Consider the following 23,037-nt stretch of genomic DNA (forward strand, 5'->3'; position numbering starts at 1 on the left):
TAAATGTATCTGTTTGCTACTGGAGAACATAGAATTTTTTTGCTTTAAATAAATCCTTAAATGCTTTTTTAAAATATTAATAGACAATAAAACTTATTTTCTCTCTTTTATAATGAAAAGGCTGCTATATATGTATTTTTATTTCTTTATTTTGATTTCATGTTTTAAGTTATTAGCACACTGTGCTTATCATGTTTGTACATCATGCTACTGTTTTGTGATTTGTTTTGCTACATGAAGGCATTTGTTTCCTGAAGTAAAAGAATTACTCATTATAAAGTAATCTTATCAGCTGTCTTATAACTATTAAAAGAAATGGTTGGATGCAGCCTGGGGCTACTCTTGTTGCCTCTCTAGCTATCTTGTCACAGTTACAAAACCACAGGTATATAAGAACAACCATTTATACCTGTGGTTAATCACATTGTTGCTGTCAGTACATTTCAGTTATGTCAAACTGATGTGTGTTTGGTTCCTATTATTTGCCTAATTTCTGTTCAGTCACTTCTTGGGGACTTATAATCAGATAAATTGGTAATAAAATGAGATGTTTACATGGGAAACACTTTTAAAACTATAAAGCACTACAGATGTGAGCTGTTAATCTCAAAATAAACAAACAGTTATAGCTTTAACCATCTGCACCGATGGCTGGCAAATCTCCTGGTCCATTTCCAAACTGTGACTGGAGATTCAATGAGTTTCCCAACCCAGCTGCACATGCACTGCATGTTACTTGTGTGGAGCTCATGGCCTTGGCCGTTTCAGGTGAAGATGTTGGAAATGCTCTTCTAAATGTCGTCCTGAAAAGGTATGTATCCTGTTTCATGCAATAACATTCATTGTTTATTTGTTAAAAAAAAAGAATGATATTTTATTTGGAACTGTTAGACAAACCTGTTTCCCAGGGCTGTTGCATAACTGTCTTTTGGTCCCAGATTTTATCTTTGTGATATAGATGTAATGGAGTGAGCCCTGGACAGGGTCAGAAGACCTGGGTTTGTTCCCACCTCTACTCTTCAGTAGCTATTTGACATTTAATAAATTTAGGAATAATGTTAACATCTCACTGAAGATAGCCTTCAAGATTCCTTTCTTGAAGATCAACAAAAAGTAGAGGGTAATGATTGGAAAAGTATAAATAAGTAGAAATAGTCTTTCATCCCAGCAACCATTGTTAAAGGAGACAACTAAGAAAAGCCTTACTTAGTTTTTGGGTATGTTAAATTTTTACTCAATAAAAATCCAGTATAGCTTGTTTTTTTTTTTTTTTTAAATATTTTATTTATTTATTTGACAGAGAGTCAGCAAGAAAGGGAACATGAGCAGGGGGAGTAAGAGAGGGAGAAGCAGGCTTCCCGCTGAGCAGGGAGCCCAATTCAGGGCTCAATCCCAGGACCCTGGGATCATGACTCAAGCCAAAGGCAGACGCCCAATGACTAGCCACCCAGGCACCCCCAAAAAATTCCATTGTAGTTTTATTGAAGTAGGTCAGTTGTTAGCCCTGAATTATATGTATTCTCAAAATAAGATCCATTATCAACCATATAAAAATATTTTTGTAATTTCACATTTTTAATTGTTTTTCTTCACTTTTAGTCAGCCATTAGTGCCAAGAGAGAATATTACAGCATGGATGAATGCAATTGGACTGATCATTACTGCATTACCAGTGAGTTAACAACTGTGATTTATATGTAGTAATGGAATGCAGTTGTCCCTGTTGGTCACAAGAATAAGATGCATGTAAGATGGCCTGTACAAGGACATCACACAATTAAGTGTTTACATATTTTTTAAGTTTTTATGGTATTACTGCTTCAGAAACCTACGGTGAGTATTTTGTTTGCCTTCTCCCTGAGATCTAAAAACCTATCTGACCTATGAGTCCCTGCATCCTTTGGTCCCACCTTATCTATCCAACTTTGCTTTGACATTAAAGTCTGATCTACTTTTGACCACTTAACATGTTATGTATCTAGAGGCTTTGCTCATGCTAATAGCTCTTGTTGAGATATGTTTTAAGTACTTCTGATGTGTTGCATAATAAGACATGCAGAACCCCTTTCCTTCTGTCATTTTTCTAAAGCTTATTCATTCTTTGCCAGCTTAGGTCCTGCTTCTTCAGTGAGCCATTCCCTGACCTTCCCTCATGTGAGGTCCCCCTTCTGTGACCACCTGTGTCTACTCGGCACTACACAGTTGACTGTTGCAGTTATCTTTCAGTGTCAGTAACACTGTCTTAGCTCTGTGCTCTACGACTTGATTATTCACCTCTCCAAATCAGTCATTTTTTCCTTATATGCCTCCAAAATATATATATTTATTTGAGTTATTTATGTGTAGTAGTGTTGTTTATATAATAGGTATTGGTAAAAGCAATTTACTGTGTAGTAAATACCAGATACTAAACGAACTAGACAGACACATGTATAGAGCCCTCTTAACTCACAGACACTTATCCCCAGGTTCTTGTTGACTTAATTTGACTTAACGATGAAGACACCCAATTTTGCTTTCAAAATCTCCGTTACACAAGACAACGTGCTAGAGAAGTAAAAAACTTTAAAGAACAATAAAGTGCCATGAGTTTAGGCTTTGGAGTGGAATATTGGAAATGGGGTGGAATACCTGATAAGGGATATTTTTCATCAGGCTTTCCTCTGATTTTAAAGGAACCATATTGGATTGTCCTGCATGATCGAATTGTGAGTGTTATCAGCAGTCCCAGCCTGACATCCGAGTCAGAGTGGGTTGGCTATCCATTCCGCCTCTTTGACTTCACTGCTTGTCATCAGTCCTACTCTGAGATGAGCTGCAGCTATACGTTAGCTCTTGCACACGCTGTGTGGCACCATTCTAGCATTGGACAGCTCTCTCTCATTCCCAAGTAGGTATTGTGATTTTGTAAGTAAACTGGACCTTTTTCATTTTGTGTTTATTAATCTCATTTACACAGGAGGTATATATCTCAATAGAGTAGCTTTCAAAGTGAGTTTTAATTAAGTAGAGTTTCTAGATAATGAGAAAGCTCTCATATTTCAAAATTGTTTGAAAAAATTAATTTGTATGGGGCACCTGGGTGGCTCCCTGGGTTAAGCCTCTGCCTTCAGCTTAGGTCATGGTCTAGTGGTCCTGGGATCAAGCCCCTCCATGAGGCTCCCTGCTCAGCGGGGAGCCTCCTTCCCCTTCTCTCTCTGCCTACTGTTCTGCCTGCTTATGATCTCTTTCTCTGTCAAATAAATAAAATCTTAAAAAAAAAAAAGATTAAAAAAATTAATTTGTATGAGCAAAAAATAGTCTGGCATCTAGTTTTCCATTACAGTTTCAGGAGGTTTAGTCAAATGCATGCTTTTTCCAGAATATATCCCAAAAGCTGCATTTTGAACTGAATAACTCATAATAGCTATTTTCTGATTACTTTTCTTGACTATAAAATTGGTAGTAATTAGAGTCAAATTTCTTGAGAATGACATTTATATTAGATTGGTTATTCTCTTTTTTATTTCAAATACAGGTTTTTCCTGCTATTCAAAAGTAGAGTATTCCTGTGAAACCTTCCATAAGCCAAAATGACATAAAGTGAAGCACATGCCGCCCTTTCTGAAAGTTCATGTCATACCAATTTACTTGTACAGAAAACCTACATTAGTATCTCTTTTTGATAACCTAAAGAAAACCAAAGAGAATTTTTCCTGTTACGAGAAAAGCCATTGCTATAATAATGTAGGCCTTTTGTAAAAGCAAAGTGGCATAACACAAATTTTCAGAAAGCAGGCAGGGGATACCGTAGTACATTCAGTACTTTTACTGTTGAGAATGACTCCTCAATCTGAAGTTATTTATTTTGATAATCAAAGGAAAACCATAGCCAGTGTGAATGTAAGATTAATTAGAAAAAGAAACTTTGCAAAAAATTACAAATTTTAGGAAATGCCTGGGTAGGCTGTATCAACAAAGTTCAAACAATTCAGCTGATTTGAAGTGACAAGAAATTTTTATTTCTAATCTTCAAATTTTAGGTTTCTCACTGAAGTCCTTCTTCCTATAGTAAAGACTGAATTCCAGTTGCTTTATGTGTACCATCTTGTGGGACCATTTTTACAAAGATTTCAGCAAGAGAGAACACGTTGTATGATAGAGGTAAAATATAACCTGTGTTGTCTGTGATAAGATTAAGTTCTAAAAGATCTATTGATGTTTCTTTCCCGGGGTTTTCCAAACTATATATCATAACCATTAGTGAAATTAGTTTAGTAGGATCTAAGAACAATTTAAGGGATTTAGTGTGCCCGTGTCTCTAATGAGTTTGATGTGGGATGTATTAAATTGGAAATGCAGGGGAAATACTCATTCTTAAGGCTGAAGAGAAAGTTAAGGATGGAGAAGTGCATTTGAGAGCCTGCGCTGTAGTACAGAGGAATTAATTAAAATCATGGGAATGGATAAATCAGTCACCTAACAAGAGGACAGAGAAAAGAAAATGAGACAAGAATAGAACTTTGAAGTCTGAGCCAACAAATGGAACCAAGAAGATACAACGTAGAGTATCCCTGAGACTGCAGTTATCTCAGATATGGAGAAATGGTTTCTAGAATGGAAATCGTCTCTCTCTTATATTTTAAACGACATTACTGAGTTATGAAGAGAAATTGCATTTAAGCCCTGTTAGGGGACATTTTGTAGCAGTCTGGATTCTTTTGTAAATGCAGACCATATCAGGGTGCCAGGGAGACTCAGTCAGTTAAACATCCAGCTCTTCATTTCAGCTCAGATTATGATCTCGGGGTAGTGGGATCGAGCCCCATGTTAGGCTTCCTGCTCAGTGGGAAGTCTGCTTGAGATTCTTTCCCTCTGGTCCTCCCCCCACTCACATGCACACTCTCACATACTTTTTTTTTCCTCTCTCTCTCTCAAATAAATAAATAAATCTTTTAAAAAAAAAAAAAATGCAGATCCTATCGTATAGCCCATCCAGATTTCTGTAATCAGTGACAGTTCTTCAACAAATGTGTTATCCCTGTGTTAGTCTTATTATGAAGTCCCGCTACATCATTCCAAATAATTGAACCTTTTTTGCCCACTTAAATAATTTTATATTATTTGTTAAATAGATCGGAGTGGCATTTTATGACATGTTGCTGAATGTAGACCAGTGTAGTGCCCACTTAAATTACATGGATCCCATCTGTGACTTCCTGTATCATATGAAGTATATGTTTACTGGTGACAGCGTAAAAGAACAAGTAAGTTAATTATCTTTTAATGATGTTTAGTTTAGAAAACTTCAATATATGATGATAACTTTTGAGTACTTTTGTTATTTTTTTTTCTTTTAGGGGAAAGGATTGATATTATTAGACCTTTTTAGACTATGTGAACACATTATTCTGCATATATAATTCAAGTACTAGTGAATATATTTTATAATTTCTCACACTTTTTCGCTTTGATATTTGCAACAGGTCATCTGAAAAAGACTTAGGTGGTTGATTAACAGTAATCTCATTAGGAAGAAACAGTACAGAATGGCTACGTTTTTAAGACCAGAGAGGTGCTGTGTAATGAGTGAAGAAGATCCCACTTTTCCCCACAGTGACTAGGGTACACCATGGAGACATTGGACAAATTACAGCATAACTAGAAGATGGAAGCCAGGGGAATTAAAAGAATAATTCATAAAGGGTATTTGAAGGAACTGGAGATACTTAACTTAAATTTTCAAAGTCCCAGGGAATTGTACATGTTCTCACTATTTGGAGGGTTGCCATTTGGAACTGGCATTAGATTTGTTCTGTGCCACTTCAAAAGGCATATAAACTCCAGTGAAGTTAAAGGGAAGCACATTCTGACTCAGCATATAAAGAGCCACTTTCTGGTAAAGTCGTCTGTAAGTGGAAAGGGCATCGTAACTTGAATCATGACTGTGTCCTATCTGTGGGAAACAGAAAGGTTGGCTCTTTTAGAAGGGTGGAGGTAGGGCAGATAGATGAGGTGACTTCCCCTCCATACTTTAATGTTATTTCTTTCTCTGGCAGGAAAGGAAGGTAAACTGATGTATAAACTTATGAACCTCAGTCTACTGGATTCTTTCCTTGGAGCTAGGGACATGGAGTGGGGAGGGTGTTCACTTCTTTATTTCCTCAGCAGGATTGTCAGAGTTCTCTGAGTGGAAACCAGTACAGAAATGTTTGATTTAGCATATCCTTTGTATTTGGGCTTGAGAAACTTTGACACAAGGGAATACAGAAAGGAAAAATTATTGAGCTGCTCTTTCCTGGTAAGGTCAAAGAGCATTTGAATAAAGCTAAGAAAGCCATGGTACTGCTTACTGTTTTATTTTTTTTTTTTAAGTATTTTAAGTAAAAGTAGATCTAATATTATTTTGTTTGAATTCCAAGTATAAATCAAAACCAAAAAATTAGCTTTGTAGGTAAATGTTACAGACCTAAGTTATTCAAAGAACTTCAAAATATAATCATGATTCATGCTTCTGTGATGATGGCATTTTAAAGGATGGTGAACCAGGTCCCTGGGTGGTGCATTCGGTTAAGTGTCCAGCTCTTGGTTTCAGCTCAGGTTGTGATCTTGGGGTCGTGAGATGGAGCCCTGTGACTGGCTGCGTGCTCAGTGTGGAATCTGCTTCAGAGTCTTTCCCTCTCCATCTACCCCTCCAACTTGTTCTTTCTCTCTCTCTCTCAAATAATTAAATCTTAAAAAAATATATATCAAAGAAAGAAAAAGAAAAGGATGGTGAACTGGTTGGATACATAAAATTTCCAGTGTAAACTATAATAGCATTTGACAGTGGGATAACTGGCTAACTAGGTGAGTATGTTTTTGTAAATGTGGACATACATAGATTATATGCACACATATAATGTGTGTGAGGGAGAACACATTTTTTTACTCATGTGAGAGAGAAATAATTGTATTTGCTTTTGTTAAAACATAAAACGCTGAAAGAAACTTCTCATGTGGCCTATTCCACTACCTAGTTTATTATCTCCAGATAGAAGTAAAGCACTTCTTTAAAGGTGGGAAATTGAAGTTCTCTGGTTGAAATTTTTTTTTTTTAAGATTTTTATTTATTTATTTGACAGACCACAAGTAGGCAGAGAGGCAGGCAGAGAGAGAGAGGAGGAAGCAGGCTCCCCACTGAGCAGAGAACCCGATGCGGGGCTCGATCCCAGGACCCTGGGATCATGACCTGAGCTGAAGGCAGAGGCTTTAACCCACTGAGCCACCCAGGTGTCCCTGGTTGAAATATTTTTTAACGTTTTTATTTCTTAGGTAGAGAAGATTATCTGTAACTTAAAACCAGCTTTAAAACTCCGTCTTCGATTCATCACACACATTAGCAAGATGGAACCAGCTGCCGTGCCTCCACAGGCCATGAGTAGTGGGTCTCCGGCACCTCAGGCGAATCAGGTGCCAGGGTCTTGACCAGTAACTCCGTGAAGTCCGGGTGTATGGTGGTGAAAATGGAAACACATTTGTCTTTGAAAGTGGACTCAAACCTGTTAAATCTGAACATGGTCATGCTACATAGTGGTGTAGTAGAAGCAGTGATGTTCAGATTGTTTTATTTTGATTCTAATGATGAATCTATTGATACTTTATAGCTCCCATCTCCCTATCTATATTTTTGTCTCTAAGAGATCAAGTAAGCTGCGTGCTGCTCATATCCATAATAGTTTATTGGATCTGCCTAGGAATAAGGAGGTGTCTGTGATCAAATGACTTTTGTAGATACTTTCAGTCTTTACTATTCTAGCCACTGGTCTTATTTTCAGTTTTTATTGTTAATGACTTCAGTCTTCAAATACATTGTTTTAAAGGCACCACACATGTGAAATAGTTATCTGATCATTTTATACGTAAACCTCTTGGTGTATCTTTGGGATAAGAGATTTTTGTCAAGCGAAGGACTCTAGATTTCATTGCACTGCAGGAGCACAGTTTCATATTCTTTTAAAAATGACTTAAAAATTTTACCATAGGTTTCCAAAGAAATGGGTTAATGTTTCTATCAAGGCAGATTGGCAAGTTTTTGCCTTTGCTGTGGACTCAAACTTACTGTATGAAATGAGTTGGAAGCCTTGTAAGAAAATACCATAGAAATGCATAAACTTAATAAAATTATGCTTAAATGGTGCTCTCCAATCTCTGTTTTTAAAAATAAATTACTTGCCTTTCCAGGTTGACACTTTCATCTAGCCAATGATGCAATTCTTTAAATTTTTATAATCTTAAAATTTTTAAGTATTTATATTTTTAAATATAGCATACATTTTGGTTCTTTAAGGTTTATCAGATTTTGAGAGACAAACTGTTAATTTGGGGAGGGGGGAAATGGCATTAAGATTGTAAAAGCCTTGAAAAGTAAGTAAAATCTGCTTAATGAATAAACTGATGACTTACTCAATCTGAGTGAGTGTCTGCTGTGTTCCAGGCAGTGCGCTGACTGCAGAGACTGGGCCGTTGCTATGGGATGTACACTACAGTTGGTGACTAACATTGGCTTGGGACTTAAGAGTTACTGTTTTTTTTTTTTTTAAAGAATCATAGAAGTTTGAACTCTACTTCAAATCTTTATATCCAAATACATTTCTCTTAGACCTTTGTCTTCCTTGTGGTTCATATTATTCTGATCATTAAATCTTTATTTGCCATGCAAGTCCAGCTTAAAATTTCTGTAACAGTATAAGTAATTTTTCTGTGTTAATGGTATTCTTAAAATTCTCCAGAAGTTTAATGCTAGAAATGAATTCAGGTATTACTTTTAACATAGTTTCAATATATTCTTGCTGCCTTGAAGAATGTATTGCGTTGATGGGGACGCCTGGGTGGCTCAGTTGGTTAAGCAGCTGCCTTCGGCTCGGGTCATGATCCCAGCGTCCTGGGATCGAGTCCCGCATCGGGCTCCTTGCTCTGCAGGGAGCTTGCTTCTCCCTCTGACTCTGCCTGCCACTCTCTCTGCCTGTGCTTGCGCTCTCTCTCTCTCTCTATCACAAATAAATAAAATCTTAAAAAAAAAAAAAAAAGAATGTATTGTGTTGAGATCATAGAATAGGAATAATTGTGACACTGGTATTATACAAGCAGAATAAAAGAAATGAAAATCAGTACCATTTTTCTCAAGGACAAATACATTCCAGTTAATTTATTAAAAGTTCCCTTTTTCCTCTCTTACTAAAAATATAGGAATATGATTTTTCCAAAATAGGCTTTTAAAATAATTATTAATCAGACACTAGAAGGAGATAGATATATTTGGTTTTGGAATGCACCTGAGGGGAAAACAATGCCTTTATATTCATTGTATCCTAAAAGTTTTTCTTTCTGAAAATTAATAGTCATTTTCAGAGTGGCTCTGTCCAAAAGGATTTTCAGCAGTGGTGGAAATATTCTGTGTCTGTGCTGTCTCGTACAGAGTCAGAAGCTACACGTACCTATTGAATTTTTGAAATGTGGAACTGAATTTTTAATTTTATTAAGCTTTAATTAATTTAAATAACCCCATGTGCCTACATTACTGAACATTATTCTTTAAGTTCCATATAAGTAATTCAGTAAGATATTTCTTATTGAGTTTTTAGTGTCAACACTTAGGTTTAAGATTCTGGGTTGCATTTGAAACATCAGATTATAGAGGCTCTTTAACACATAGCCATTACAGAAATAAAAATCCTTTCATGGGACCAGCTTCTTTACAGAGTCCTCTGGAGTTCTGTATAAGCTGGGGAAAAGGGGAAGAGTTTATTTCCCTGACTTTGATTATATAGCTGACCCTTGAACAACGCAGGGGTGAGGGGTGCTGACCCCCACACACAGTCAGAAATTTATAACATTTGACTCCCCCAAACCTTAACTACTGATAGCCTGTTTTTGACCAAAAGCCTTACTGATAACATTAGCTGCCAATTAACATATTTTATTGAAACATACATATATAATATGTATTACATACTGCATTCTTATAATAAAGCTAGAGGGAAAATGTTATGAAAATCATAAGAGAAAATACATTGCTGTGCTGTATTAAAAAAAAAAAAAAAAGTCCGTGTGTAAGTGGACCCATGCAGATACAGTTCAAATCCATGTTCAAGGGTCAACTGTAGTTTACTCTTTATTCATTTTATTCCATTTCCCTTACTATATTCCAGAGCTGAGATGAGTTTTGGGGTTGTTTAAAGATTGCAGCCAATGAGACACTAATTGCAATGAGTGAAGGGGCGGAGAGGGAAGTGTTTGAAAGCCAAAGATAATTTTAGGTGAAATTCCTGTCTGAATTAGAAGGTCTCAGACACAAATAGGAGTTTGATTTCTTTTCTACCTCCAAAAAGGCTACCTGAATAGCAGGCTTGCTTCAAATGTAAGCCAATATCATGTCTGAGGTTTAGAAAAAAGTAAATCATGGTCATCTAACATTAATGAACTTAAAGATTCACAAGGCCTTACTGTTAACCTGTTTTAGAGATGAAGAAACCAGGAGGCAGAGTTTTGTCTCACCAGTTTTACAGTGTTTTGGGGATGATGATTTCACTAAGGGCTTTTTAAATCCTTAGTAAATCCGTGTGTTTAGAAACATATAAACATAATAGAACCTTAATATAAAGATTTTGTTATAAAAATCACATCTTTTGAACAACATGGGATTATGGTCCCTTTTCAGGTGGGATAGTTCTATCTCCTGATATCAGGAGTCCGCCTCTGTGTGTGTCTTTAATTATACAAAACTTACAATTTCCAAATCTTGAGTTCACACCAAGAGGGAATTGATAGTTCATATTAATTATACCAGTATTTACCAAGGCAGAACATTTTTCAGAAAGACCAAATTTGGGGGAGGATAACTGTAAGCTTAAGTAAATTATTAGATTGGCTAATTATGACATTAGCTGTGAGATTTTTACATGGTGTTTCCACATTTACTTAGGTGGGTTAAGGTAGTCAACAGGCTTATGATTACCCTCCCGCGCAACTCCAAAGCAAGCCAAGGTTATTGCTATTGCTGTGTTCACTGTTCGAGTTACTTCTTCAGGTGTCTTCCCCAGAGATGGGTTCACTTCCATAATATCTAATCCTGAGAGTAGCCCTGCAACAACAATGGAAAATAATATAATTTGTTAAATAATTGACATTTTTAACTCTGTCCACTCAGTACTCTGTACACTCCAGGAGTGTAAACAGGTGGTGATTACATCATGTGATAGGCATTCTGGAAGCATCCAATGGGGGCTTGATTTTCAGATCAGAAGGTATAAATATATACCTGTTTTGTAAATTTCTTCTGTAATGTAGAGACCTTCTCTGTAAGACAGACCCCCGACAACTGGTGTGCCCGTAGCTGGTGTGAAAGATGGGTCCAGTCCATCAACATCAAAGCTCAGATGAATTGGCCTTTTTTTTCTTTTAAGAGGTGGGAAAGAAATTCAGTTTAAAGTTGGTGGTTTAATACATAGCACATAAATATAGTTCTTGCCTTGCTTTATAAAAAGTAACAATCCAGTGACGTTCCGTAATTTTACATGAAGGCTTTATTAATAATTTACATTAACATCAGTAGTAAGTCCTTTTAATAATATTTACGTTACATACACACAAGCATCATACCTTCCTAGTAGATAGCTGAGTGTTTCTTCCATCACCTTGCCAATTCCCAGTTTATCTACTTCAGTCATTGAAAAATATTTAATACCCAGAGTTTTCAAAATGTAGCTAGGAAAGAGGAGATAATTAGATAATCCTGCAATTAATAAAGAGTCTATGCTCTCTTGTTTCTTTTTAAAGAAAAGATGATTGTGGTAAGATACATAAAATAAGTCCTATGAACTATATGTATATATGAGTGTATTTTAAAAATATTTTATTTATTTATTTGTCAGCACAAGTACAAGTAGGGGGAGCATCAGGCAGAGAGAGAAGCAGGCTTCCCACTGAGCTGGAAGCCTGATGTGGGTCTTGATCCCAGGATCTCAGGATCATGACCTGAGCGGCAGGCAGATGCTTAACCAACTGAGCCACCCTGGTGTCCCTATATCAATGTGTTTTAACAGCAAGGCAATTAGTATAAAAATCACCTGATTTATAGACAAATATTTATATGGGTATATAGGTATTGATATATATACTTGGTGCTTAAAATAATTTTTTTCTCATAGGCTTGGCCAGGTTGCCTAGCATGCAACAGAGAGAAAATGAAGGTAATTCACTCCAAGGAATAAACTTACTGTTCCCCAGGGTCCACGTCTCTTAGGCCAATATACACAATATCTTTGGCAGATATGCAGGGAGTCACCCAGGAGAATCCTGGTACATTGGGGATCTAAAATTACAATGTTTTCATTTGATTAGAATATATGATTCTTGAGCAAATCTTACATTGAAAGTTAAGGGCCTTTACTGGATTGCATATATCTTATATTTAGATTATAAGTTTCGAAGAAACCATTAAAACACCATAGAAAATTCAGAAGAGAATGCCTGCCTCTCCTTATGCTACTCTAGATGACTTTGGCCTTCCTCACCTTCCCCCTGTAGCCCTGACCTGACCTGAATCATTTGTCAGCATTTACCTGGCTCTGTACCCTGGGAATGGGAGAGCACCCTGCTTCCCCAAAACTCTGCTATAAAGAGATCAGTGTGCTCTCATGACTCTTTTGGCTTCCTTTTTTATTCCTCTTCTCAGTGAGGACTTATTCCCAAGGACGGTTTAGAGTGAGGGAGATTTTCAAGCAGCCCTTCTGTTACTCTCCAAATGTCCTGGAGCCAAGGGTGGCTATTCCCGTGTGCTAACTACACACTTTGGAAGTTTATAAACCTAGCACTTGGTCATCAGTTCAGAAAGTGTTACTTCTGAGCCCTTAACAAGGGGGTTTGAATCTCCAGGTATCATAATAAAAACCAAGATTCTACAGCTGTAGATAAAAATGGTAAAATATGGATATGGATAGTGATTTAATATCATTTTATCCATATGCTACAGAATATTAGTGAATATGAACCACAACGTTAAATCTTAATCTGGAATGTCATCTCACATCTTTTTAGAATGGAGCAAGGAGTTAGTTCTTCTTATGATGTAGATATGAACTTTATACAGTAAAGATGTAAAATAATAAACCATTGTAATCCACATTTTAAAACTCCCATTTTTGAAAAAGTTCCCATGATGTGGAGGGGAAGCTTGGGAAACAAGAGAGGCCGTATGGCACATGTAGAAAGAGGTAGTTTATAGACCAGTTCTGGCCCTTCCCTTGCTATGTGCTTGGCATGTGATCTTGAGCAAGTCAGTTAACCTCTGAACGTATGCTAACTTGCTTAGAAAAGATTACTCTCTGCCTCATGTACTAAAAAGGGTAGTTTAAGAATCAAAAGGGAAGACATATGTAAAGTCAGTTTGCAAACTGTCATGTAAGGTAGAAGCACAGACCCTCACTTCCTTTATGTCTCTATCAACCCTTAGCTTATTGGTGCTGAGAAAATAGTTGGAGACTACACCAAAATGAGATGGCACCAGTTTCTTCCTTCCCTTCTATCTCCTGAACTTCTGCTGAAGAGAAGATGGTTTCTTTCTAATAGAATACCAACCAGCCCCTTACCTTTCCTTTTAGTTCCTTCAGGAGGAAAGACACAGGTTGTCCATGCAAGTTCCCACTTGTGGTTGTCAGTGGAGTGTTGATATCAGTGTGAGCATCCACCCAAATGACACAGAGATCTGGGTGGACCCGAGCATGGCCAGAGATGCTTCCGACCGCCATACTTGAGAGGAAAAAAAGTTTGTGTGAACGTCAGGTTTGCACTACTATTCCAACCAACATATTATTAACTCAGCTCCCACTTGGTTTTCCTTTAAGTCAAAATGGCTGGTACTTCTAATGGGTTTTTAATTGCAGGTGCCAATTAAATAATAATAACAATAGAAAAGCATAGGTTATGCTTACTTACTAACAAGTTAAGTTTCCATTAATGGTCTTACTAAAAAACTTGTGATTTTATTTTTTTTGGAAACCACCTTCTAATAAAAGTATTGTTTTAACCAGAAATTAAATCTATATAAAAACACTAGCCACACAAGAAATTCCTTAGCATGAGACATTATTTAATTCTCAAGATTAAATCAGGCTCGTTTCCTTTATGCTCCTGTGTCTTGGTAAGTACTTCATTCTCTCAAGTGAATTACCACGGAGTCCATTTTTCCTAAAATCCAATTACTGTACAACTGGGGAGAACCACTCAGAAATCCTTGCATCCAGTTCAGCCGGCATTTCCTAGGTGCTCACTTGCTGTTCAACCCTCAGAGGCTCTGCCTGAACTTTCTACTCTCCTGCCACACATTTAACGACCCGCTCTTAGCCAAGTCCAGAACTCTCAAAGTTCACCTCAAACACTCCAAGCTCCAGAAAATTTATCAGGATGGAAGCACTGAATAACATCTTACATAAAAGTTCAAAGATCAGGATTTGCCATCTGGCGCCTGTGTTCTCCCACCTGCGGATGGTCAGGTGTCATTCAGGGAATTGTGAACTTATAGATAGATGCTCAAGGTGAAGGCAACCTGCCTTGAAGCTTAGATATTGCTTATCCAGCGTAATACTTGTTTCCCCTTCAGATTTCTTGTCTTGTGGCTATTTGCCACTCTTAACATTTCCACGTACAAATTTTTCCACTGAGCCCCAGTTTCTCAATTAAAGTTTTGTCACACAGGAGCCCTGGAAATGGCTTGGCTGTGGAGGAAAACAGGGAGCTGAAGTGATTGACTCAGGCATCAAGAGCCATTGTCACATTTGTACTTTCTGATCAGGTCAGCCCTCTCGTGAGGTATTTGGGGACCTCAAGAGTAGACATCAAAAAGGCTCACACGCAGAAAGGGTCTTTGCCGCATTATTTATAATCAAGAAAATTTTAAAATTACGTGAGTACGTGACAATATGGATATGTATAGTGATTTAATACTCTGATATATGCAATAATAAAAATTATGCTTATATACATTATGAGGTAACATAAGGAAATCTGTACTTTAGGTTAAGAACAAAGTATTGGGAGGTGCCTGGGTAACTCAGTGGGTTAAAGCCTCTGCCTTTGGCTCAAGTCATGATCCCAGGATTCTGAGATGGAGCCCTGCATCGGGCTCTCTGCTTAGCGGGGAGCCTGCTCCCCCCTCTCTCTCTGCCTGCCTCTCTGCCTACTTGTGATCTCTGTCTAATAAATCATTAAAATCTTAAAAAAAAAAAAAGAACAAAGTATCAGATAACAGGGATGTTAAACAAAGAGGGGTACAAGGGAAACAGTATGGCAAAGGAAAGATGCCCGATTTGCAATTTCACTTGAAATGCTTGTTAGGAAATATAATTACTACTATTTTGTGTGTGTGTGTGTGTGTGTGTGTGTGTGTGTGTGTGTTTCAAAGAGTTGGAAATGATTACTTTTATAACGGGAAACATACTTTAAAATACTGACTTAAATGAGTTGTTCCTGCTATCAGGAATCAAGTACAATAACCTGGCTAAGAACTTCCTCATGCTTATTCATTTAGGAATGTAAATTTGTGCTGAGGATTTTACTGAAATCCACTCATGTCATATACTTTCTGCTGTAATAAAGATAATGCAAGACTTCAAATAGAGTTCTCTATTTCCAAAAGAAAATAGTAATTGCACATATTGCATGGAGCACTGGGTGTGGTGCATACACAATGAATCTTGGAGCACTGAAAAAAAAATACTTTTTTAAATGGGGAAAAAAAAAAGAAAATAGTAACTGAAACAATTAAAAGAAAAGGCAGAAATTTTGGTATCAAGTATGGATCCGTGCTTTCCCTTTCATTTTCTCTTCTCTTGGGGTTTTGGTTATACTCCCTTACGCCATTTGTGCCAGACTTCAGAGAGAGGATCATGAAACAAGACCTGTGGTCTCCACCCAGCACCAGGCTAGTCCTTCCACTCTTCTTGACGTCCGCCACCACGCCAGCCAGCTGCTCATTCGCTTTTCCCACAGACCTCGGATTCTTCACAATTTGAAAGGGAGGATCACTAGGGACATCAGAAAAGGGCACGTCCCCGTAATCTTTCACATCACACTCTGTAGTTAAAACCAAAAGCTTCGCGTTACTACATAAAAAAAGATTACGAAGTCTGTGTAAGATGATTCCAAATTTACAAAACAGTGTACTTTTTATAAGGATACGCAGAGAAAACATCGAGAAGGACCATAAAATTTGCAAAGGTAGAAACCGTGTCTGTTTTTGCCTGATATCGTCATCTCATCTGTACACTAGATTCTCGGCAAATACTTCTGTGATCCATCCATGGAGGCTGGACACCAGAGTAGGACCATGATAATCTTCCAGTTGGGGCTTAATAAGAGGCCTCGCTGTGTTTATCTCCGTGTGGCCCTCTCTGCTTATGTGCTTTCTACCTTTCTCCAATAAGCATGTTTTGTATTTGTAACAAATAGTTTTTTTAAAGAATATATAGATTACCTATTATATATTATGTACTATGCATTATGTATTATATAGATGCCCAGAAGGAAATACACCTGTTATACCACTATTTTCTAAATTTTCTGACTATGATTGACAGTCCTTGGTTTCAATCCAATCTGTTACCTGTGCTGAAGCAGTTCGGGTCCCTCCTCTATGGATTGTACCTGCCTCAGAGTGGTATTGTTAGAATTCAGTAAGCATATGATAGCAACGAGCTTAACAGTTCACTGAGCTCAAGAAATAAAGGTTAATTACTATACCTTTTTAATAAGGAGAAATTGTAGGTAACCCAAGGTTCCTAAGGACCTGGGTGCACCTCCCAGAAGGCCTTCATTAGGCTTCAAAGCACAGAGTTTCCGGTAGAACTGTGACATGAGATCAGTTCAGTGTTCTGAACTAAGCTCATCATCTGATATATTTACTATATATTTGTGCGTATCCAGGATTCAGTAACACCCTTAAGAGATTGAACCCAATGTAAAATCTGACCAGATGATGCTTGTTGACGGAGAGACTAGTCCAGTCCATTTACACAACCCTTCTCTTCTCCATCCCCCTCCTTTTCTCAGCTTCATGACCTATAATTCTTATTTACTAAAATTCACCCATTTTAACTGCAGTTCAATGGGTTTTAGGAACATCTACAGTTTTGGCACCACCACCATAATCAAGATTTAGAACACTTCCTTTACCCCCCCCCTCAAATTCCCTCATGCCCCTCTTCATTCCCTGCGCCCACCCCAAGGCAACTGCTGATGAGCTTTTCCGTTGTTAGACTTTCGCCTCTTCTAGAATTTCACGTAAAAGCAGTCATACTGTAGGTAGTCTTTTGTGTCTGCTCTCTTTCACTTAACATGTTGTCTTTTACGTTCATCCCTGTTCTTGCCCATGTCCGTGACCCCTTCCTTTTTATGGTTGAGTCCTAGTCCACAGTATGGGTGTACCTCCCATCATTTATCCCTTCACCGGGCGGTGGATATTTTGTGGTTTCCGTTCTTTTGGCTATTATAAATAATGCTGCTAGAAGCATTCAGATACAAGTCCTGGTGTGGATGTGTTTTCATATCTCCTGGGGAAATACCTAGGAGTAGATCTGATGGGCCAGAAGGCAGTTGGATGTTTATTCAAGAAACTGCCAAGCTGATTTCCAAAGTGGCTGTATCATTAAGCTTTCCCCCCAGAAACGTGATAGTTCCAGTGGCTTTGTGTTCTTGCCAACACTTCATCAGGATTTTATATATAAAGACAGTATCTGCTTTAGCCTATACTTTTAAACTCCATATGATTTTTTTAAAAAGATTTTATTTATGTATTTGACAGAGGGAGACACAGCGAGAAAAGGAACCCAAGGAGGGAGAGTGGGAGAGGGAGAAGCAGGCTCTCCGCTGGGCAGGAAGCCCGATGTGGGGCTTGATCCCAGCACCCTGGGGTCATAACCTGAGCTGAAAGCAGAGGCTTAACCCACGGAGCCACCCAGGCGCCCCTCCATGTGATTTTTTATCTGCAAGCTCACACTCTGTGTATGTATCATGTATGCAAATGCACATACACACATACCTCTTCCTCCTCCTCCTCATCACCATCACTGTTTTATTTCCTTTGACAAACAGGAGTCCTCCTGCTAGCCCGGTACTTTCTGCTGCTCGTTATTTTCCCTTTGCAATTCCCCTGACGCCCCTACCCCTCACCCAACTGCAGTTCTAGCTCACACATTCTTTTATACTTTTTTATTCTTTTATATCTCCTGGCTGGAAAGACAAAATATCTGAGTGAGAACATTCATCCAACAATACTTATGGAGCATTTTCTCCATACATTGCTTTTTTTTTTTTTTTTTTTTTTTTTTTTTTTAATAGGCTGTACCTTTCAAGTTACCACGAGTGCTGCCATTCTGTGTGAGAAATGCCATTCCACATACAACCCCCTCTGTGGGAAGGAAAGCAGGCTGGTCATCTTCCAGTGGAAAAATTACCTTGTTCTTTCAGTTTCTCCAGCAGGCCGGCCTTTCTCAGCGCTGTGGGGCCTTCTTCCACCCCTCCTCGCGGCTGAATGATTAAAAAAACAAAATAATTCAGACATGATCAGATGCCCACAACGGAAACTCTATTCATTCTTTAATCAGGTGAAGAGTAACTATCGTTTTCAGAGTTCCTCCAGAGCCAGGAATTTACCCCATCTCCAAGTCAGGCAGAGTGAATGAGTCCCGGGTCAGCTATGAGGATCTCGAATGGGAAAGGCTGTCACTTTCCGATAGGCACGCAGCTAACAAACAGCAGAGCCTCGGCTCATATCCTTGGATTCCAGAACCCGTGTCTCCTCTCCTGTGACAGACACCACGCTATCAACATGGTGAACGCGTATCTTGTGCTAAAGCACTCTGAGAGTCAGAGAGGCGATCAACTGAAAAGAGAGGCCTCTTGTTGAGTAACTCATGAGCTAATGGGGGAATTTGTATATTTAACCCCAATTACAGTCCTTGGAGATGTGCTTCAGGGCCGGTACAAGAGGTCGCAACCACAGAAACAGGACCCAGAAACAGAGGGTGCCAGGAGAGGCTGCAGGGAGTGGATGACATTTCAGCTGAGTCTTGCTACATGAGTAAGCTTTCAGGAACAGGGATGGCATGGTGGAGCTACTTTGCAAACCCAGAGAAAAACTTGAGTAAAAGCCTAAGAAAACAATCGAGCCTTGCATTAGAGAGCTCTACGTGAGTGTCCACACGGCGATAAGTCAGAGAGCTCCCGGGGAGAAAAGAGGCCACAGAAATTCATCACCTGGGAGCTGAATCCACAAAGACCAACCCGGTATTTCAGGTTCTGACCTGCTTCGGCACGACTGACAAGAATTCTCCCCTTGCTGTTTTCACAGGTCAGAGAAGCAAACACACTTCCTCCTTGCCACACATCCTCTCCAGCTTCCTGGCAGAATAGAAGCCTAAACAGAGAGTTCTCTTCTGTAGCTCTCGGATTCTGACTTCCAGCAAGGCTTGTAGATACAAGAAGCTACTTTGGGTTACCCAACAGAAGAGGTGCCAAAAGACACGTGTGTCTGTCCCTAAGATTGGGGCCGTGGCCCCAAACAAAGCAGCTATGTCTATCTAATTCTGATGACAGCTGACTTGCCTCCGTGGCCAAGCACATGGTGGGTGTCCCATTCCTGTTCCAGGTGGCAAGTTTCCACCACCCTTCTGCCCCATGCATGCTTTCTAGTGTGACCACCCCCAGACACCTCCTTCCCAGAGCAGATGTAATTGCCTCTTCTTTGAACCTCAGTAGAGTGCCACTTGGCTCAGACTTTGCCATTGGCTTTGTGTTCCTCTACTTTGTCTTTCCTCGATGATTAGATTTCAGCCCAAGGGGGCTATGCGTCATAGTGCTTGTCAGATGCTCAAAAACTGGTCACCTTGAGAAGACCCCCTGGTTGGTTCCCTCTTCTTTTCAAGCTTTGGAACAAGTTTTACAGATCTTTCCTCTGACAATCTATTTGCACCAACACAGTGGTTAGATTTCCGGGAGTAATACTTCCCATTATTCTTTGTATTCGTTTGATTCAAACTGCTGCTCATCATGAGTCTTTCCTCGTTGCTTGGTTTATCTGCCCACTTTGGAAATCGCTTTGTTAGCTCTACTGACTTCAAAGCTGGGCCCCCAGCCCTAACAGGCCACACAAGTGTCAAATCTGCGGCAGCTCGACAGGCATCGACGCCAGTCAGGGGCATAAGCTTCAGGATCATGGAATCCTGTCTGGAATCACACAGTCGAGGTGAGTTAACTTAGCCAATTGCTAAGTCTTAGCCTCTCTGAGTCTTAGTGAACAGTATGATAAATATCCTACTTCTCTCATTTCTGGCCATTAACTCTCCCCCATCACTCACTGCCTTGCAAGGAGTGGAATCTTTTCTCAGACGCAACCTTCTAAGCCATATGCCCTTAATCCTCTCCTTTGCCTATTTGTAAACCTCTGCCTCCTTTAGGTGAGGAGAGATGCTAACACGTTGGCCGCCATTTTCTCCCATGCTACGGCTTAGTATAGAAATACCTCTCTCTGAGCCCTTCCTGTCAGGAGACAATAAGCTTCTTTCTCACGGGAACAAGTTTTAATAGAGGAAGAGCTGTAGAGGAAAAGAAATACTAAGAATAGAAAATAGTGTCAGGCTGTATTTCAAAATACTATCCTTTCAAAGGGCCATTATTATCGTAGCATAAAATCTTCTGGTGAGGACCAAGGGCCAGGGTATATTCAGGCTGTGCTCGCCTTCCTGCCTCCCTACCTCCCCCACTTCCTCCCTTCTGCCTCCCTTTCTTCCTTCTTAAATTTTTATTTTCCTTCCTCCTTTTCTTCCTTTCAATCAGTTATTTTCACTCTGCCTTCTTTAGAACCTGTTGCAAGAAGAGGTGAGTATATTGTGGTTTTTATGATTAATCTGAGCACTAGACACTTCCATGTCGGCAAAATGTCCCTGTGTTCCGGAAGAGAGCTTTGAAGGATGACCAGGAGAGGTGCAGCAGTGTTTACTGATAGTCCAAATGCAGTTTGGGTCTCTACCCTCTGACCTCTCCCAATCTATTTTGCAATAACACACCGGAGTGCCAAGCACGAGCTCAAAACTAAGAGGAGTGAACTGCTGCCCAAATAGGCAAAGAGAATTCTGGAAGACGGAGACGACCCCGTTTGAAACAACCACGATGACAAAATATCAACCCTCAGAGTTTTACTTGCTTTGTTTTTGTTCCTTGTTTTCCCCCTTTAAGCACAGACACCTGCTGAAGGCTGAGGTCTCTAATCACACTATGTTTTCCAGAATGAGTACACTCCCCAGAAGAAAGGGCTGCAAAGTTCAAGGCTGCTGGAACGTGTTGGCAATCTGGGGATTTCATAAATGCATTAGTCCCTTCAATGTTGCCAACTTCCAGTTGGATTTTCTTTTCTTTCCTTTTTCTTTTTTCCTCTCTCAAAAAGAGATACATAAAGTTTTCTACCTATTGCATGAACTAACACTTTCATAGGATTGTGAAAGCCCTCAAAATAACACGAATCATTCACCAAGTTGCATAAAGCAATCACATTTAGGTTATGCAGACTAAAAGAAGTCTGAAAATTGCTGCCAATCCATGAGAGGTTTCCAGGCATTAACAGATGACTAAACCAATGCGTTTTCTTCTGCATAGGCACTATGAAACCCAAAGCAACGAGAACATGGGAATTTCAATGAGTAACTATAATACAGACACAGTCCATTTCCATTCAAATAAAAATATGTTCTCTCAAAGAATCAAAAAAAAAAATGTAGTAAATTCAAATACAACTGGCTGCGGCTGAGATTAGGAGCCACAAGAATAAGTGATTTTGTGACCCTAATTCTCCAACATTGCAAAATGGTAAAAGGACTTTAAAATATATATATATATATTTCAGGCCCAGTTGTCCGAGGGAACAGAGCTTAGCAGATATTAACATTAACACCTTACCTTACTAATTCTGAAGTCCGAGACTTTGTTATGAATTTCAGTTATTCAAGAACACATTTGGTACTCACCTGGCCCTTTGAGAAAGGCACGCCAATGACCCCTACGAATTTTGACTTGGAACTCATGCTCTGGCCCCTTCTCTCCGTTGCCCCAAGCTCTCCAGCCAGACACCACTCTCTGCAGCCCTCAGTGACCGAGGGCACATCTTTTTTCCATTTATAACTGGGCTGAATCTGTTTACCTTATTCTAATTAGGAAGGCTGGCTCCACCCCCTGCACTGAAACACAGTCAGGCCGAAGTCTTGCAAATTCTTCATACCTGGAATAACCACGAGTCTTTTGAGTTTAGATCTCTAATTAAGGGAGCTTATTCATGTCACCAGCTCACTTCCATTTTACAAAGTCAGCTGGACGACTAGAATCTTTCCTAACCACAGCCTCGATTTCCTAAGCAGGATAATCTTTTCTAACCACAATCAACTAATCATAACCACATACGTAGTGTCATGGTTCCAGCTGTGGAACTGCAGGGCAGGGCTCCACCTCCTTGAGGCCTTTGAATCCTGTGTGGAATAGGGCTGGGCCTGGTGAGTCGGTCTCTCACATCCCTTCCAACCCTGCAGCCCAGAGCAGGTCTCACACACTGGGATTAATGGCTAATCCATGAGACACGCCTCCTACATCACCAGCGTATAGTACCTAGGAAAGCATAGGATTTCCTTTTCTCATTATTATTGAAAAAAAAAAAATGAATGACCTGACTAAGAACCCAAAGATGTTACAGTACGAATTTTGAAATACAGTGTGCAGGGAAAATGACAATTCTTGGGATCGTAATATCAGAATCAGAGGTAAAAATCGCCAACGTTAAGTTTTTGTCATGTGCCAGAGGCTATTCTTTGATATGATCTCATTGAATCCTTAGACCTATTTTATTTTACTTTTTCTAAAGACATTTTTATTTATTTCTTTGAGAGAGAGAGAGAGAGCACAAGCAGGGGGAGCAGCAGGCAGAGGGAGAGGGAGAAACAGACTCCCCGCTGAGTGGGGAGCCCAACGTGGGGCTTGGTCCTG

General features: G+C 39.2%; 2 protein-coding genes across 3 annotated transcripts in view; one reads left to right on the top strand and one right to left on the bottom strand.

Moving 5' to 3' along the window:
• Positions 1-8,428, top strand: part of MED23 (mediator complex subunit 23) — a 44,651-nt gene extending 36,223 nt beyond the window's left edge. For both annotated transcript variants that reach the window (XM_059177534.1, XM_059177535.1), the window contains 6 exons: positions 646-811; positions 1,600-1,672; positions 2,676-2,890; positions 4,023-4,143; positions 5,115-5,246; positions 7,294-8,428. In XM_059177534.1, coding sequence (XP_059033517.1) covers positions 646-811; positions 1,600-1,672; positions 2,676-2,890; positions 4,023-4,143; positions 5,115-5,246; positions 7,294-7,446 — 860 coding nt within the window. In that variant the 3' untranslated portion in view covers positions 7,447-8,428. The remainder of the gene's footprint in view (positions 1-645; positions 812-1,599; positions 1,673-2,675; positions 2,891-4,022; positions 4,144-5,114; positions 5,247-7,293) is intronic.
• Positions 8,429-9,921: 1,493 nt separating this feature from the next.
• ARG1 (arginase 1) lies at positions 9,922-22,188 on the bottom strand. The gene is made up of 8 exons (XM_059177536.1): positions 22,032-22,188; positions 18,468-18,540; positions 15,915-16,089; positions 13,608-13,767; positions 12,237-12,331; positions 11,620-11,724; positions 11,279-11,415; positions 9,922-11,101 (listed from the first exon to the last, which is right to left on the bottom strand). The coding sequence occupies exons 1-8, from the start codon at positions 22,086-22,088 to the stop codon at positions 10,935-10,937; spliced, it is 969 nt and encodes a 322-aa protein (XP_059033519.1). The 5' UTR covers positions 22,089-22,188; the 3' UTR covers positions 9,922-10,934.
• Between the last annotated feature and the right edge of the window lie 849 nt (positions 22,189-23,037).

This window comes from Mustela lutreola, chromosome 6 (genome assembly GCF_030435805.1).
Source record: "Mustela lutreola isolate mMusLut2 chromosome 6, mMusLut2.pri, whole genome shotgun sequence".
Taxonomy (NCBI): Eukaryota; Metazoa; Chordata; class Mammalia; order Carnivora; family Mustelidae; genus Mustela; species Mustela lutreola.

Excerpts from the sequence above, each read along its gene's own strand:
- ARG1 (XM_059177536.1), bottom strand. The coding sequence starts at position 22,088 with ATGAGTTCCAAGTCAAAATTCGTAGGGGTCATTGGCGTGCCTTTCTCA. Across the intron at positions 16,090-18,467 it reads GGAGAAACTGAAAGAACAAG|AGTGTGATGTGAAAGATTAC; the intron begins GTAATTTTTCCA and ends TTTTAACTACAG. Across the intron at positions 11,725-12,236 it reads GACGTGGACCCTGGGGAACA|CTACATTTTGAAAACTCTGG; the intron begins GTAAGTTTATTC and ends CCTCTTTCCTAG.